The 19,495-nt window shown below is 49.4% G+C and overlaps 1 protein-coding gene across 1 annotated transcript in view; it reads left to right on the forward strand.

Moving 5' to 3' along the window:
* The window catches only part of LAMC3 (laminin subunit gamma 3), a 1,037,231-nt gene that overhangs the window by 457,804 nt on the left and 559,932 nt on the right, over window positions 1–19,495 (forward strand). Inside the window, exon 12 of the mRNA XM_069609277.1 lies at window positions 14,582–14,800. Coding sequence (XP_069465378.1) covers window positions 14,582–14,800 — 219 coding nt within the window. The remainder of the gene's footprint in view (window positions 1–14,581; window positions 14,801–19,495) is intronic.

Raw genomic sequence — 19,495 nt, forward strand, 5'->3', positions numbered from 1 at the left:
TCTGACATGCAGTTTTTTCACGTGCCAAATCACTCTGTATCAAGCTGGCCTTGCAGCAATACACGGAAGACCACGCTCCTGCCCAGAAGGCCATTTTCCTGCCCCCCAGAGCCACGAGCATGCTCCCACCTGTCATCTGCTGCTGCCTGCCTGCTGCCCACGTGCCCTGCTATTTGGTGCCTGCACGTCAGCCATCTGCAGGGGTCCAGTTGCTGTGTCCAACCCTGCTGGAACAGAAGACTCCCGACTGGTATACCATTGCTCCACAGCCCAGCCCCAGGACCCAGTTGCCCACCCACACCTGCCTCGGGGGTTGCCATGTCCGACACAACACCATCTGGCACCAGTGGCAACCCCACAGCAGAGAGGCAGAGGGCTGCCAGCTTCAGTGAGAAAGAAGTTGGCATCCTGGTGGAGCAAGTCCTGGGGCATTATGATGCCTTCTTTGAAAGTTCACGCGCCGACTATGAAGGACGGAAGGGGATCTGGAAGGACATTGTGGCTGCCATCAACGAGGAGGGGGTGGCAGCCCGTGACCTGCAACATGTCCGGAAGCACTGGGAGGACTTCAGGTCAAGGACCCTCAACAAGGCCTGGTGCCTCGTGAAGGCAGAGGATGCAGAGGGGTGCCGGGTCCGCCTGACCAACATCCAGAAGACGGTCCTGGAATGCATAAGCCCAGCGCTCCACTTCCAGATTCTTCAGAGGCAGACCCGTCTGGAGTTGAGCGGTAAGTGGCCATGCATTGTTGTGTGAAACAGGGCATGTAGCGGTATGCTGGCAGTCATCTACTTGCCTGTGTGTGTGACATAGACCATGTATGGATGTGTGTGTGCAGGGACATCATGGGGCTGCATGTGAGACCAGTCATGCGTGAACCACATGGATGGTGCATGTGTTACAATGCAACATGCGGAGCAGCATGCGGAATGCACACTTGAATGCATGCCTATCTCTGTTCTTGGACATGGATGGGGTGTGAGAGATGGGTGCTGCTGTCATGGACATGTATGGTGTACATGTCTGTGTGTCTGAGTAGCGTGTGAGGGACTTTGAAACACCATGGATGCATGACACATGTCTGTGATGATGTGTTGATTCACTGATGCAGTCTAGTCATCCATGTATCCACTGTGTCTGTGGTGTACGGGGCCAGATGCATGAGCCTCCGGTGATGTGTGTGCATGGATCAGTATTACCCATGATGCATGTGAGTTTAAACACAACATTGTATGTTAATAGAGGCCCTTGGACATGTATTCAAATGTTGATTGCATGCGCCGTGCCTGATTCTGCATGTGTGTTGCCTGCATTGACACATGTGTTGTGGAGGGACATGATGTAAGTGACGTTTGACAGTGCCACTCATATGCTATTGCTTCCTGTCTAGGGGACTATTGTACAGTACCCTGATGCTTGTGTTCTATGTCTCCCTCTACACAGCGTCGAGTGAAGAGGAGGGCGGAGACGGTGCTGTGGAGCAAAGCGGCAGGGATGCCTCCACCGGCCGGCGACGCAAGGCCCAGCCACCCTCCCAGGAATTACCATCATCCGGGAGCGAGGGGACTGGTGCCGCGTCTGCCACTACGGTTGCAGCGGAAGTGGTGGGTGAGCCCCGACAGGGGCTTGCGATGGTGGAAGACAGTGCTGAGACATCCAGGTTGGTGCTGTGCACAGAGGAGGAGGAGGCTGCTACTGAGCCACACATGGGGCCTGGTGGGGGTGTTACCACTGGTGCAAGTGGTGCAGTCCCGGGCCAGGGGCAGGAGGCAGCACAGGTCGCCGCAGAGGGGCCTGTGCATGTGACTGTCCCTGACCCTTTGACTGCACCACCATGCACCAGCAGGGATGCTCCGTCCCAGGCCCGTCCATAGGTAGGGGGGAGGCCCACGTCATCTGGCACTCCACTACCTGCGGACGGGGAGACCGGTGACCGTGTGGAGTCCATCCTGATTGGTGTCGCGTTGCGCACGCGTGGTATTCGTGATGACGTGCGTGCTTCCTGGGGGGACCACACACGTCATCACAAAGAGCTGATTGCCGACGTGCACCAGTTGGGAGGGGCCCTGGTCGGAGGGTTCCTACATGTGTCGGGCACTCTGGCGGCCCGCTTCTGCTCTGTGCAGACTATGCGCCAGTCGTTCTCCATGCCATCTTCTGGCCCAGATTCCACCAGGGCCCCCTGTGGACCTGCCGCGACCAAAGCAGCCAGCTTGGTGGAGATGACATCCCTGCCACAGTCGGGAGTCAGAGGTCCAGCAAGGGTGGACACCCCACCAACTGGAGACCAGCAGATGGAGGATGTGCCGGGATCATCGGACAGGGCACATGGACGGCAGCAGCAGGCTCAAGGTGGGAGCGATGATGGCTCGGGCCATCAACATCAGAGGGGCAGGCATCGGCCAGAAAGCAGTAGGACCCTGGAATGCGGGTGTCTTCCGTGTGGCAGTGGCTGGGCCAGCGGATAGATGCAGCGCGGTGGCGGGCGGAAGAGGCACAGCTCACTATGGTCAGGGCGTAGTTCTCCATGCGCAGGGGGCGTTGAGGCGGGCTGAGTGCCTGGAGGCAACTCGCAGGGAGTTGGAACAGGCCATGACTTCATCCCTGCGAGACCTCGGGGCCAGGGGAGAGGCCCACCTCCGGGACATCGACATGGAGTTCAATGATGCCCTGGGTCAGGACAGCACAGAGTGAGCCGTAGGACTTGCCCGCCGCCATTGTACATAGTTAATTAGTGTTAGGTTTCCTTTCTGTTTTTATTTCTTTTGGGGCGCTTGGACAATACCCGACCTTTTTGTATATAGTTGTTCATTAGGTAGGGTTTTTTATAGGTTTCCTTTCAATGGTTGGGCTCATGGACCCTGGAGGTGTACTTTGTATATAGTTCAACACTGGATTACACTTCTTTTTATTTTTTTTGTTCCATGGATCAATGGTTTTGTCTTATTTTTTCCCTTTGGATTTGTTTTGACGGACAGACACTTTGGACCCATGTGCTTTTGGATTGATTTGGATTCTGCTTTCACACATTTTCTTTTTATTTGGACATGCAGCTTTTTCTTTATTATTTCCATTATTGTGGGTTTCATTTCATTCCCTTGCTTTTGTGTTTAATACATTTTTATTTCATACTTCAATGTGTGGTATTCTCTCTTTGGTTTCATGCATGTCACGATGTGTGTTTTCTCTATCACTTGCACCCATTGTGTGTGTGTGACGGAAATGTGTTGATGTGCATACTTGCCATTTGGGATGTATCATGTGATGGGGATTTCAATGTGGGGTGGATGTAATACTTGGTTGTGTGTTTGGACTGCGGTGGCGTGGGGTGTGATTTGTGTGGCCATAAGGCCCATGATTGTGGATCGTGATGACGTGTTGGGGGGGACATGAGTCGGGGCCTGCTGGCAGGTGCCTGTCACTGCTGGGTGGGTGTGCAGAGGGACATGAGTCGGGGTCTGCTGGCAGGTGCCTGTCACTGCTGGGTGGGTGGGGGTGCAGGGGGACATGAGTCGGGGCCTGCTGGCAGGTGCCTGTCATTGCTGGGTGGGTGGGGGTGCAGGGGGACATGTGTCGGTGCTCACTTGTGCATGGTGACATGTGGGCTGGCGGGGGGGCATGGCCAGGGTGGATGGGCTGCCTGCAGGGCATGGCCAGGGGTGCTGGGTAGTCCCCTGTGTTGGGGCACCCCAGGAATACATGTACCCCGCTCGCCCAGCGCAATCGCGTGTGGAACTCCCCGCACACCCCTCACTATACACGTACCCCGCTGGCCAAGGCCTATCATGTGTTATACTACACGCGCACCCCAGTAATACACGTACCCCGCTCACACAAGGCCTATCGCATGTGATACTACACACGCACCCCTGTAATACACGTACACCGCTCGCACGAGGCCTATCGCATGTCATACTACACACGCACCCCAGTAATACACGTACCCCGCTCACACAAGGCCTATCGCGTGTGATACTACATGTGCACCACCAGAATACGCGCAGGCAGCCCATCCACCTTCCCCATACCCAGCAGGCAGCCATCCACCCTGGGCATGCGCCACAGGCAGCCCATCCACCCTCCCCATACCCCGCAGGTAGCCCATCCACCCTGGGCATGCTCCGCAGGTAGCACATCCACCCTGGGCATGCTCCGCAGGCAGCCCATCTACCCTCCCCATACCCCGCAGGCAGCCCATCCACCCTGGGCATGCTCCACAGGCAGCCCATCCACCCTCCCCATACCCCGCAGGCAGCCCATCCACCCTGGGCATGCTGCTCAGGCAGCCAATCCACCCTCCCCATACGCCGCAGGCAGCCCATCCACCCCTGGGCATGCCCCGCAGGCAGCCCACTCCACAGGGGGGACTTTTCCCACATTTTACACGCGATTTCGCTGGCGCAAGCGGGGTATGTATATTCTGGGGCGTGCACGGGGAGTTTTACATGCTATTGGCCTTGCGCGAGTGGGGCCGTGTATTCTGGAGCGTGCACTGGGAGTTTTACACGCTATTGACCTAGCGCGAGCGGGGTACGTGTATTCTGGGGCGTGCGCAGGGAGTTTTACATGCTTTTTTGTGGTTGGGGGGCTGTATGCTGGTCCACTGGCCTTTGCGCTATGTACTGGATTTGTGCGATGTTTTTGGTGCATGGGGCGAGTTTGGGGGCGTAACTGGCGCTGCTGCAGGGTCGCTGCGCCACTCTGCGCCACGGCTGTTTATGGTTGTATAAATCCATGAATACGCTGTGCGCCTAAATGGATTTTGGCGCACGCGGCTGGCGCAGACTGCCGCACGCGCACTCTGTGCACCAGACGCGTGCGCCACTTGTGCGCCGATTTCTAAGAATTACCCCCTAGATGAAGCCGCCCACCATGAGGGGATGCTTTCCCAAGTACCATCATTGTGCTGTGCTTGTTTCCGTCCAATACACTTAATGTACCTTTCTCCTCATTATGTCTAATGGTCTAGTAGGAATGTTTTCTGTTGTTTTTCTGCATCCCTGCCCCATGGCCAATAAATAAATAAATAAACCAGGTGGGAAGCTGGAGGTCCAGTCAGCGACCCTGACAGCTCCTCCACTGCTGTCGAGATCACCACAGAGGGCCCTAAAACAGCAGTTTGTGCTGCGTATGTGGGGCGCATCAGACTAAGCAGATCCTCTGAGGACACAGCCCCCGTTGAGCAGGGGTTCCCCCTTCCTGCATCTTGATTGGAGAACCATCAAGATGGATCCTTGCACACAGGAGTCACTGGGACCTGCCCGCACAGAGAACTAAGCAAAACCGCCCTGCACACCTCGCACTGCTAAGCAATTGCTAAGCAAGTGACATCCATGTGTATATTTGTGTCTGTATCACCACGTACAGACAGCCTGTGATGGCCTGTAATATATACATTCTTCATACTGTGCTTCAGTGTTCAAGCGAATGCTGAGTCATGTTAAGAGTTTTTATACTGCACCAATCATCACTGTAGTTTCTGAATAGTGCCATAGCTTGTCTGGAGAGTGGCGTATTGTGCACCTACCAGGGCGGTCTTTCTAAATCAAACTGTCACGCCCCTGCCACACACGAGTGCGTGCAGGGACTGAGAGGCACATCAGAACCAGGAGAGCTGTCGTCGGAGAACAGGTTAGTGTTTGTGAGTGTGTTTATGGGGTAGGGGTATTCTTGGGAAGGCAGCGGCGGCTGAGGAAGGAGGGTTCAGTGGGTAAAACCCACCGACTTCCAAGATGTCCCGCCAGCGAGTGTGGGGCAAAGGCATTTGGTATTTTCGCTTATTGAGTGCTGCCGAAAACCGACTAAATGAAATCTGTCTTTTTGGTAGGCGGCCTACAAAAAGCGGAAAATTCACATAGAGCTGGGTTATCCAGACCTTCATCTGCAAGAACACCGCAGGAAAAGGGCAAAGAAGGAGACAGGCTAAACACTAATGAAAGATGCATGAAGATCAGAAAAGAAATGAGACGCAGGCATGGCGTTTGTGATGCCTATTGAGTCAGTGAATAACCATCTAAGCAAAGCACCAATCAGAGAAAAGCAAAGGTGTAATGCTCCTACGAGCTAATGTACACTCTCTTAGGTCATTCCCAGTACTTCGCAGGAAAGTACTGGACTTGATCATCACGGTGTTGCATCAGGGCATTAGATAGGCTCCCGCTGACCCTTAAAGCATGGAACCTTGTTTATCTATAGGGTGCAACCGTAACCTGACAAAGCAAAGAGAGATGAATCTGGGATTGCCTAGCCAACTGCCAGACGTGACCGAGCTCGGAGCAGACTGTGCACTAGGAGCGTGGAGTGGACACACAGGGGAAGAGGAATCCGTGTCATACGTGTCATACTTGCATGTCACTATACTGAGGGGTGGGCTAGTGAAAGGGAATGGCGTAAAATCTGATCATATATTGATGGAGAGTGCGGTCACTGCACCGCTCAGGGTTCCTATACATGAGGATGTGTAGGATACACTTGTTGCTTGCCTAGCACTTTACAGCACTTTATGCAACAGTAAGGACACCTGACAGTGCTGAGAGTGGAGAGTCTTTCAGGGTGCAGGTCACCAATGTTAGCACTGTTCCATACAATGCTTTGCACTCGTGACCGCTCTCACCTTTCACATTTTCTTCCTTCCAAAGTATGCTTGAGGTCTCTTATAGGATAGATAGACGTGGTGTTACAGTTACGAAATGTATGTCATACATATTGTATTTGTTTTGTCATTTACAGGGGGCCGGCAAAGCTGCCCCCCCTGTAAAGGCTCACTGATAAGGCCGAGCGCCTGCTCCCCTGTCCGTCCCTGTACTGCTTGTGCAAGCTCTACCGAGGCACAGAAGAAGAGCCATGAGGCCAGCAGCAAGAAGCGAATAGAACACAAAATGACGCGAGACTGCTTGCCTTTATCTGTCAATCGGGTAATCCTTGAAGGGCTCAGACCTATTCTCCTGAAATGTGAAAATGAAATGCCTGCTAGAGATGCCCAATGTCTGAATAAAATTATTTGCACAGTTCTGGATAGCCGTTCCAAAATGGCTGCCGCATTCTCTCTGGAAAAGGCATCTGAGTTGCCTCCTTCCAGAAGCCTGCCTTCAACATCCTCTGTGACACTGTGAGCCTTCAGGCATAGCAGACCCCCTGTAAAGGCCCACTGATAAGGCCCAATGTGTGCTTCCTTGTGTTATGGAGAATTCTCAGAAATGTGCTAATTCCCTTCTACCTTGGAGACCTCCAGTTATTTTGCTGGACATTTCATTTTAATCTGGAGTGAGTGAGACCTTTTTCTCACCCTCTTGTGTATTTTTCTTTGAACACTGTGTTTCTTCTGACTTTGGAGTCTGACAAACTCCATAGGCATCATCTTTACATTGTGGCACACAGCACCTTCAGTGCAGTGACACAGGGAAGTCTCTTAGATTTCCCAAAGGTTTAAATACTTTCTCTTGGGATAAACTACTGTTTCCCAGAGCAGTGAAGTGCAATGGACTTTACTTACCGTAAGTAACTTTCTAGACCCAGCACACACTATCTTTCATAGAGTGCTGGATGGGTTACTTAGTATCCCCTTTGTCTACTTTCTTATGTAACATGTTTATGTTGCCCTTTCTACAGTTAATGGCTGGTGGCAGTGGTTTACTTTTTCCTACCATTCTGTGTTTTTACCGCTGGCTGCAATTGAAGATGCAGTACAGCACCCACCATTGCCCATTTTGTCAAAGTGGCCCAGTCTTCTTTTTTCGCCATTTCTTGTTGGAAAGATCCTTCTTGAGATTTACTCTGTGCGCCAAACCAGGTCTGGTCCCTTTGTTCATTTTGCTTTTGGCGGGATTCACTAGTGAAGCCCGCCTCTTGCTCCAGCGTGTCTGGCATGGCCGGAAGCAAAGAAGGTGCCCAAAACACCCTGTGCTTAGTCTCCTTGGTTACAGGAATGCACCCAAAGGTGATTGGCTGGCTGGCTGGCTGGCTGTCATTGGAGGACAGCCACCTTGCTGTGTTATTGACAGCAAGGCTGCAAATGTATGGGAGAGACTTGCATAAAAGGTGAGGCCTCTTGCAAGGAAAGCAGAGTCGACCATGGACAAAGGAATCCGAAGAAGAACTTGGACCAGAAGCTTGCTACAACTCCTGGACCATTGGTTTGCCTGTGAAGCCCTGCTACAGTGCTGAAGCTCCAAATTCGCCTCGACTAGAGAAGCCCTGCAAAGGACGACTTCTCCCCTTGGATTGGTGGGACCAATCGACCACAAGACGAACTTGACTGGAATTCCTCTCTCTGCTGGCTGTACTTCCATTGCTGCTGCTGGAACCGAGTGCCAGGGGACAGGAACACCAAAATCGAGTGCATTGTTTTTAAGCCAGACCCGAGCTCTAGGAAGATCCTCTGGACTCCCATGAAGCAGGACTGCCCAAGCCTGAGCCACCTCAACAGAGTGCTGGACCCCAGAAATAAGGAAAGTCTACAAGGTCTCCAAGAACTGCGGTCGTGCTATTTGCGAGAAGCTGAAACCGCAAAGTGCTGCTAATCTGAACTTTGCCCATTACTATCGCCGACCTTCGAATCGTAGTACAGGAGTCCCCAGACTTCTCCGCTCTTGTCCCCACAACTGAGGCCCAGGAACAACAGGATCTGCAGGACCTACAATAGGAACAAAAGACAGCTGGGACAATTTCTTCAGATCTAAGGCACTGTGAACTAAGGGTACTTACCTATTGTTGTGTAACTTGCTTGATCTCGGTTGCGATTTGCATTGGCTGCCCTTTTGCAGAGTTGCTTGCAGCTTTGCCCTACACAAGCCTCCCAGCTTGTGGCCCAACAGTGATTTATTTTTAAACAAACTCTCATATAACATTGTGCAAGACTTTTTACTTGCCTTCAAGAAGTGCCTCAGCTCCCCTAGACTTTGCTCAAGTGACATTGGCTGTCCTGGCTGCCTGAAGACTCTTCTAACCTCTGAATTTGTGCTTAACTATACCTCTAAAAAATGTCACACATATCTTACTTGTATAGCTGGGAAAGGGTTAATCTACATTGCATTGGGGGGGTTCAAAAGTGCTCATCTGTTTGATAAACTGGTTAACCATTGTTTCTTTCCCTAACCTTTTCCTTTTTGCCACACCTTCAGTATTACCATTTAAGTGTGAAAAGTGATATATTAATGTCCACAGTGTCCTTGCAATTGAAGTCACCTCAGGGTGTAGGAAAACCTTACTTTATTGAACTGAAGGAGTGTATTCTGAAGTGTATTTTTTTGTTGCCAATTGCTCCCTTCTAAAGAAGGCTTATTTTAAAACCGACTGTTAAATTAATAAATCATTATTTAATCAAAAAACCTTGAGTATGAGTGTTATTTGGATGCTTGTTACTGTGAAACTCTATGTTGCAACCCTACAGCTCACATTGACCCCTCTTGAGATAAGCCTGACTGCTCAGTCACTTCACCAACCTGTGTAGTACATGCTTTTACCAAAGGTTGGGTTACCTATTGCCACGAGGACAAGGCTGGTGTAGTCTCCTACAGGGTTACTACATACAACCTTGCCTAACACCCTGTCTGTCCCTTTGCTCCTTGTGCCAGCTCCGCCGAGGCAAAGAATAGCCATGAGGCCCCCAGCAAGAAGCGAATAGAACACGAAATTAAGCGAGACTGCTCGCCTTTATCTACTAATCAGGTAATCCTTGAAGGGCTCAGATCAATTCTGCTGAAATTTGAAAATGGAATGCCTGCTAGAGATGCCCAATATCTGAATAAAATTATTTGCACAGTTCCGTATAGCCGTTTGAAAATGGCCGCCGCATTCTGACTGGAAAAGACATCTGAGTGGCCTCCTTCCAGAAGCCCGCCTTCAACACCCTCTGATTGGAGGACCGACAAAAACATCCTCTGTGGACCTGTGAGCCTGCAGGTGTAGCAGGCCCCCTGTAAAGGCCCAACGTGTGCTCCCTTGTCCGGTCCTGTCAGGCCGCTGGAAGCCTCCTGACCACTAACTCTCCTATCAGGTATGCACCTACTGAACGAGCAAACTGCGTTATTTCACTGTCGATGTCCCGTGCGTTAACAAACCACAACTGTATCCCTCCCACCCCCTTCCTTTTATCTCCTTATCTGTCTATTCATATGAGCCACCTCTCCTTTGCTCACAGAACTGGTGCCCATATACGCCTAGAAAGCTCTGATCGATCCTATAAATCTGTGCCCGGCCCATGCTCATGCTATAGCAGAAAAAGGAGGCTCTCCACACACACCCGCACTTGCTCCCATGTGTTAGCACCACCAATGTTGCCATCCAATGCTCCCATGTTAGCACCGCCAATGTTGCCATCCAATGCTCCCATGTGTTAGCACCACCAATGTTGCCATCCAATGCTCCCATGTTAGCACTGTCAAAGTTGCCATCCAATGCTCCCATGTTAGCACCGCCAATGTTGCCATCCAATGCTCCCATGTTAGCACCGCCAATGTTGCCATCCAATGCTCCCATGTTAGCACCGCCAATGTTGCCATCCAATGCTCCCATGTTAGCACCGCCAATGTTGCCATTCAATGCACCCATGTTAGCACAGCCAATGTTACAGTCGAGTTATCCCATGACAGCACTGTCTGTGGCGCCATCTAAGGCCCCAATGTCAGTACCCCTGATGTTGCACCCTACGCTAGCACCGCCTGCAGCGACATCTAGTTCCCCTCTGCAAGCAGCAGCTATCACTTCTATTACTTGAGCAGACTGCGGAAGATAGCGCTATCACTTCTATCACTTGAGCAAACACACAAGACAAAGCCACAGCAAAAGATAACGCAAACTCAGCAACTCCTACAAAGACACTGCACTGTCACCCAGACCAAACAACTGAGTCAAAATGCCCACTCACCGAAGTTCCTGTACGAGCTTCAGACTGCCCAGACACACCAACAGCTATAACCTTACCTAACCTACTTACAGCCCCTGTTCAGAATAGACATGTCTCACCCAAGCCCCTCTGCGCTAGGCCGCTCAATGAACATGCAATGGACATCTATGACCTGATATCTATGAGCAATCTTGAATGATTCGCCATCACAGAATCCTGGCTGCATGCTGCAGCAGGTCCAGCACTTTAATTATCCATGCCTGACAGCTATACTCTCCTAAGGAAGGATGGCCTAGATGCCAAGGGGGGTGGCAGGGTAGCAATCATAGCCAAAAATGCACTCCTACTCAGAGAATCAAATAAATACACTTTACAATCAGGGGGGCTCCTTTCAACGGAACTGTCGCTCTCCAACAACGCAATGGTGCCCCTACACCTAATATACAGGCCACCAGGCCCCATCCATTCCTTTGAAAATTATATGTCACAACTCCTCTCCACAGACACCAAAGCATCTTCTAAAATATTGCTCCTACGCTACCTAAATTTAGGATTTTTAATGACTCATTTGACTTAAGCGCCCTAGTGCTCGCAAATTTCATTGAAGGTCTCAGCTGCACACAACGAATATGTAGCCCAACCCATGATAAGGGACGAACGTAGACTGCTTAGAAGACCTTAAATGGAACATAGACATTACCTCTAACGAGCCGTGCCCGTGGTCAGACCACAATATCATCTAATTTATTATACCCATGAACAACCAACTAATGGCACCTGCTACGGCAACAGCGACACATTCTAGAAACATGCAGAATGTCACAACTGACCGTATACTCCCGTTTCTGAATGCACTCACCTCCCTCCAAACACCAACAAATGACCCGACCATCATGGTTGACATATACAATCCAAGTCTCCTACTAGCAATTAATGAAATAGCTCTGATGACCAATCGAAAGCAAAAACCACTGGCCCACCTAAATACATGGTTTACCCCTAGCCTTAAAGCCCTTCGATCTTCTAAGCGAGCTGCAGAGAGTGGCTGGATAAAGGACCTTTAACCCTCAAAAAAGGATGACTTTACCTTGTCAGCCAAGGCCTACAACAGGTCATACCTTCCGCAAAAAGGGATACCTGTAATGGAAGAATTGCTGAAGCAAATTCAGGTGCCTGCGAGCTCTTTGCAATACTATGGGAACTTGAATCCCCATCCCCCCAGGCTGCTAACTGCTCCAAAGACACTGTATGGTTTACTAACCAAACACTGACCCAGGCACAGCACAGGTCCAACTCTCCGAGTTCAATCCCGTTTCGGAACTGGAAGTAATTAACGTTATCCATGGTCTAAAGCCATCTAGATGCCAAGGAGATATCGGCCGGGCCAAGTTATTAAAGGCTGTGCTCATGAATTGGCACCATTCATCTCTTCACTCATAAATGCTTCCTTTGCCTCCAGCACCATGCATGCCAATCTTAAAGATGTCTGGGTACTGCAACTCCGAAAGAAAGCCACCTTAGGTCCTGACATGCCTACCAACTACTGGCCAATCATGACAGTCCCGCTCCTACTTAAAACCCTAGACAGAGCGGCCTATCTACAAATCCAAAAAGCCGTATAAGCCAACAATCTCCGGGGCCCACGTTAGTCCTGGATCCGCCTGGGCCACGGTACAGAATCAGCTCTGATAGACTTAAAAATACGAAAAGACGAATTTAAAGACAAAGGTAAGCTCACCCTCCTACTCCTACCCCTACTGGACTTGTCAGCGGCCTTTGATCTGAAAGCTATAGCTGGGATTGCATCCTTTTGGCTTGGGAGGATAGCTCAGTGGCAACGTGCTCGCCTTGGAAGCAAGACGACACAGAACAACACAGGTTCGATCCCCACGTCCGCGCTTAGAAACCTCTGGGTATTAAGCGCGTTATCAATAACCAATCATATCATATGATATCCAACAGAACAATGAGAGTTTTCACACCTACCGTTTTGGCCCTCATAACTCCGGTGTCATGCGAAGTTCCTCAAGGATACTGCATCTCCCCAACTCTGTACAATACATTCACGAACCACTCTTCGACCAGCTCGACTCACTGGGTATCTCCTACACGAACTACGCAGACGATGCCCAAATCCTCATTCCTATATCAGGCTCTTATAACCTAGACTCCAACACCCTAGGCATGATTTCCCTAACCATTGAGGCCTGGTTGGCCACGCATTCACTCTGTTTAAATGATGATAAGACGGAGCTGCTCTTGCTCGGTTCCCATCCACTACTGAATAAACTTGACAAAAAAAACAACTCCTTCGTCATTGACGGCAACTCCATCACAGTCGCCAAAGAAGTAAAAACCTTGGGAGTATATGTAGACGCCTCTCTATCCCTAACAAGGCAGGTAAATGCCATCTCCTCAGCAGCAGCATATACCACTAAATTAATTACCGCCAGCAGAGTATTCCTCTCCACAGAAAGCTGTGTCACTCTAGCAAGAGCATGGATAGTCTCAAGGCTACTCTACTGCAACAACCTCTTCGCATGAACCACCACATCCAACATAAAAAAACTTCAGATTATTCAGAACAGTGCGTTTAGAGCGGCCCTAAACCTCCCCGGAGTAATACCACATCTCGTCAGGCAGAAGACATCTACAGTGGCTTCCAATGCGAGAGCACATTCTATTCAACACCTTGTCCATAGCACATACATGCCTGACCGACACTGCGCCCAGATACCTCACAAGAAAATTCTCAAAGCCACAATCCACCAGACCCACACGGTCCACTCAGGCACATCCTCTCAATACCAAGATTCTGATCACAAAAAGCCGCCAGCTTCCCAGTAGTAGCAGTGAAACGGCGGAATGCACTACTGCTCTCATTAAGAGCCGAACCTTCGTTCCGGCAATTCCGCTAAGGCCTCAAAACGTGGCTCTCCTCCCAAGACGCGTCGGAATGCACTACCGCTCTCATTAAGAGCCGAATATTCGTTCCGGCGATTCCGCAAAGGCCTCAAAACGTGCTCTCCTCCCAACATGAGACGCGTCGGAATGCCCTGCGGCTCTCATTAAGAGCCGAACCTTCGTTCCGGCGATTCCACAAAGGCCTCAAAACGTGGCTCTCCTCCCAAGACGCGTCGGAATGCATTACCACTCTCATTAAGAGCCGAACCTTCGTTCTGGCGACTCCGCAAAGGCCTCAAAACGTGCTCTCCTCCCAACACTAAGACGCGTCGGAATGCACTGCCGCTCTCATTAAGAGCCGAACCTTCATTCCGGCGATTCCGCAAAGGCCTCAAAACGTGGCTCTCCTCCCAAGACTGAGGGGCTGCATGAGCAAGTAACACGAATGCATAGGGGCCAAATAAAGCAACTAATAGCCTAGCCACCGTGCGTTTGTATCTACTGTACTTTGTTTGTATTCTTTATTTTACATATTGTATAATTCTTACCGGATGGAGTATATCTAACAAGTGACTGGATGCCTAAGGGCTTAACGCGCTATACAAATGCCAAATAAATAAATAAATAAATACATTTTGATTGTGGTGTTTGACTATGTTTTGCATATTAGTGAACTCCTTTTCATGACACTGTGTATGCCTGTGCACGTGAACGGTATGCATTGCGTGTGTCTGTGCGTGTGTGTGTTGCTTGTTCTTTTTTGTGTTTTTGTGCTGTTTTCCTGTTCTTTTGAGCTTGCTTTGGATTTGACTGTCTTCTGCTTTTCTCTCGCAGGTGCGGTGTCGCTGCGCCAGGTCACTCTTACCTCTGCCCGCCCGGGGCTCTCCTCTCCTGCCCCATGGGTGGAGGAATGCATGTGCCCTCAGGGATACATTGGGCAGTTCTGCCAGTCCTGTGCCCCTGGGTACACTCGGGTTATTCCGTCAGGAGGACCCTTCGCCAGCTGCGTGCCCTGCGCTTGCAACCAGCATGGAAGCTGTGACCCTGATACAGGTAGGTGTGCCCTAAGAACACACTGCTGTGCACCTGGCAGTGCTGCTTCACCCCCCACGATCATGTGACTAAGGGAACCTGATATCAAGGCAGCAATTCATGAATTTCCCAGGGGACAGCTGGTGCTCAGATTTGAGGGAACTGCTAGAATGTTCGAGGCAGCGAGTGAGTAGCATGCAGGCCCAACTCTGATCCCAGGCACGGGAGTACTCGAGTACCCATCGCCCTAGTGTGATATGACCTGGCACTGCCATTATCAGTGGTGCCATGCCATGTGACGGTGCAACACACAGCAATGTTGCATGGCCTCAGAGCAAGCAGAAGTGTAGCAATGCCCCAGGTCATGTGACAGTGTAAGAGTTCCCCGGATCACGTGAATGTGTGGGAATGAACCCTATCACCTTACAGTACAATGCCCAGTGTCATGCAATAGTAAAGGGGCGTATTCCATGTCACCCGACAGTGTAGCGGTACTCTATAGCACACAAAGGTAGTAGGAGTGACCCATAACATGATAAAGTGTTTCAGTGCCTCATATCCTGTGAGAGTGTAGGGGTGGCCCATAACATGTTACCATGTATCAGTGCCTCATATCCCGTGAAAGTATAGGAGTGACCCATTACATTCTACAGTGTGTCAGTGCCTCATATCCTGTGAGAGTATAGGAGTGGCCCAAAACATGCTACAGTGTATCAGTGCCTCATATCCTGTGAAAGTGTAGGGGGGGCATAACATGTTACCATGTATCAGTGCCTCATATCCTGTGAGAGTATAGGAGTGACCCATAACACGTTACCATGTATCAGTGCCTCATATCCTGTGAAAGTATAGGAGTGACCCATAACATGCTACAGTGTATCAGTGTCTCATATCCTGTGAGAGTGTAGGGGTGGCCCATAACATGTTACCATGTATCAGTGCCTCATATCCTGTGAAAGTATAGGAGTGACCCATAACATGCTACAATGTATCAGTTCCTCATACCCTGTGAGAGTGTAGGGGTGGCCCATAACATGTTACCATGTATCAGTGCCTCATATCCTGTGAAAGTATAGGTGTGACCCATAACATGCTACAGTGTATCAGTGCCTCATATCCCGTGAGAGTATAGGAGTGGCCCAAAACATGCTACAGTGTATCAGTGCCTCATATCCTGTGAGTGTGTAGGGGTGGCCCATAACATGTTACCATGTATCAGTGCCTCATATCCCGTGAAAGTATAGGAGTGACCCATTACATTCTACAGTGTGTCAGTGCCTCATATCCTGTGAGAGTATAGGAGTGGCCCAAAACATGCTACAGTGTATCAGTGCCTCATATCCTGTGAAAGTGTAGGGGGGGCATAACATGTTACCATGTATCAGTGCCTCATATCCTGTGAGAGTATAGGAGTGACCCATAACACGTTACCATGTATCAGTGCCTCATATCCTGTGAAAGTATAGGAGTGACCCATAACATGCTACAGTGTATCAGTGTCTCATATCCTGTGAGAGTGTAGGGGTGGCCCATAACATGTTACCATGTATCAGTGCCTCATATCCTGTGAAAGTATAGGAGTGACCCATAACATGCTACAATGTATCAGTTCCTCATACCCTGTGAGAGTGTAGGGGTGGCCCATAACATGTTACCATGTATCAGTGCCTCATATCCTGTGAAAGTATAGGTGTGACCCATAACATGCTACAGTGTATCAGTGCCTCATATCCCGTGAGAGTATAGGAGTGGCCCAAAACATGCTACAGTGTATCAGTGCCTCATATCCTGTGAGTGTGTAGGGGTGGCCCATAACATTTTACCGTGTATCAGTGCCTCATATCCTGTGAGAGTATAGGAGTGACCCATAACATGCTACAGTGTATCAGTGTCTCATATCCTGTGAGAGTGTAGGGGTGGCCCATAACATGTTACCATGTATCAGTGCCTCATATCCTGTGAAAGTATAGGAGTGACCCATAACATGCTACAATGTATCAGTTCCTCATACCCTGTGAGAGTGTAGGGGTGGCCCATAACATTTTACCATGTATCAGTGCCTCATATCCTGTGAAAGTATAGGTGTGACCCATAACATGCTTCAGTGTATCAGTGCCTCATATCCCGTGAGAGTATAGGAGTGGCCCAAAACATGCTACAGTGTATCAGTGCCTCATATCCTGTGAGTGTGTAGGGGTGGCCCATAACATTTTACCGTGTATCAGTGCCTCATATCCTGTGAGAGTATAGGAGTGACCCATAGCATGTTACCATGTATGAGTGCCTCATATCCTGTGAAAGTATAGGAGTGACCCATAACATGTTACCATGTATCAGTGCCTCATATCCTGTGAAAGTATAGGAGTGACCCATAACATGCTACAGTGTATCAGTGCCTCATATCCTGTGAGAGTGTAGGGGTGGCCCATAACATGTTACCATGTATCAGTGCCTCATATCCTGTGAAAGTATAGGAGTGACCCATAACATTCTACATTGTATCAGTGCCTCATATCCTGTGAGAGTATAGGAGTGGCCCAAAACATGCTACAGTGTATCAGTGCCTCATATCCTGTGAAAGTGTAGGGGGGGGCATAACATGTTACCATGTATCAGTGCCTCATATCCTGTGAGAGTATAGGAGTGACCCATAACATGTTACCATTTATCAGTGCCTCATATCCTGTGAAAGTATAGGAGTGACCCATAACATGCTACAGTGTATCAGTGCCTCATATCCTGTGAAAGTATAGGAGTGACCCATAACATGCTACAGTGTATCAGTGCCTCATATCCTGTGAGAGTGTAGGGGTGGCCCATAACATGTTACCATGTATCAGTGCCTCATATCCTGTGAAAGTATAGGAGTGACCCATAACATGCTACAATGTATCAGTGCCTCATACCCTGTGAGAGTGTAGGGATGGCCCATAACATGTTACCATGTATCAGTGCCTCATATCCTGTAAAAGTATAGGTGTGACCCATAACATGCTACAGTGTATCAGTGCCTCATATCCTGTGAGAGTATAGGAGTGGCCCATAACATGCTACACTGTATCAGTGTCTCATATCCTGTGAGAGTGTAGGGGTGGCCCATAACATGTTACCATATATCAGTGCCTCATATCCTGTGAAAGTATAGGAGTGACCCATAACATGCTAAAGTGTATCAGTGCCTCACATCCTGTGAGAGTATAGGAGTGGCCCAAAACATGCTACAGTGTATCAGTGCCTCATATCCTGTGAAAGTGTAGGGGTGGCCCATAACATGTTACCATGTATCAGTGCCTCATATCCCGTGAGAGTATAGGAGTGGCCCATAACATGTTACCTTGCATCAGTGCCTCATATCCTGTGAGAGTATAGGAGTGGCCCAAAACATGCTACAGTGTATCAGTGCCTCATATCCTGTGAAAGGATAGGGGTGGCCCACAACATGTTACCATGTATCAGTGCCTCATATCCTGTGAAAGTATAGGAGTGACCCATAACATGCTACAGTGTATCAGTGCCTCATATCCTGTGAGAGTGTAGGGGTGGCCCATAACATGTTACCATGTATCAGTGCCTCATATCCTGTGAAAGTATAGGAGTGACCCATAACATTCTACATTGTATCAGTGCCTCATATCCTGTGAGAGTATAGGAGTGGCCCAAAACATGCTACAGTGTATCAGTACCTCATATCCTGTGAAAGTGTAGGGGGGGCATAACATGTTACCATGTATCAGTGCCTCATATCCTGTGAGAGTATAGGAGTTACCCATAACATGTTACCATTTATCAGTGCCTCATATCCTGTGAAAGTATAGGAGTGACCCATAACATGCTACAGTGTATCAGTGCCTCATATCCTGTGAAAGTATAGGAGTGACCCATAACATGCTACAGTGTATCAGTGCCTCATATCCTGTGAGAGTGTAGGGGTGGCCCATAACATGTTACCATGTATCAGTGCCTCATATCCTGTGAAAGTATAGGAGTGACCCATAACATTCTACATTGTATCAGTGCCTCATATCCTGTGAGAGTATAGGAGTGGCCCAAAACATGCTACAGTGTATCAGTGCCTCATATCCTGTGAAAGTGTAGGGGGGGGCATAACATGTTACCATGTATCAGTGCCTCATATCCTGTGAGAGTATAGGAGTGACCCATAACATGTTACCATTTATCAGTGCCTCATATCCTGTGAAAGTATAGGAGTGACCCATAACATGCTACAGTGTATCAGTGCCTCATATCCTGTGAAAGTATAGGAGTGACCCATAACATGCTACAGTGTATCAGTGCCTCATATCCTGTGAGAGTGTAGGGGTGGCCCATAACATGTTACCATGTATCAGTGCCTCATATCCTGTGAAAGTATAGGAGTGACCCATAACATGCTACAATGTATCAGTGCCTCATACCCTGTGAGAGTGTAGGGGTGGCCCATAACATGTTACCATGTATCAGTGCCTCATATCCTGTAAAAGTATAGGTGTGACCCATAACATGCTACAGTGTATCAGTGCCTCATATCCTGTGAGAGTATAGGAGTGGCCCATAACATGCTACACTGTATCAGTGTCTCATATCCTGTGAGAGTGTAGGGGTGGCCCATAACATGTTACCATATATCAGTGCCTCATATCCTGTGAAAGTATAGGAGTGACCCATAACATGCTACAGTGTATCAGTGCCTCACATCCTGTGAGAGTATAGGAGTGG

The sequence above is a fragment of the Ambystoma mexicanum genome, chromosome 8 (assembly GCF_040938575.1).
Source record: "Ambystoma mexicanum isolate Mex_15411 chromosome 8, UKY_AmexF1_1, whole genome shotgun sequence".
NCBI lineage: Eukaryota > Metazoa > Chordata > Amphibia > Caudata > Ambystomatidae > Ambystoma > Ambystoma mexicanum.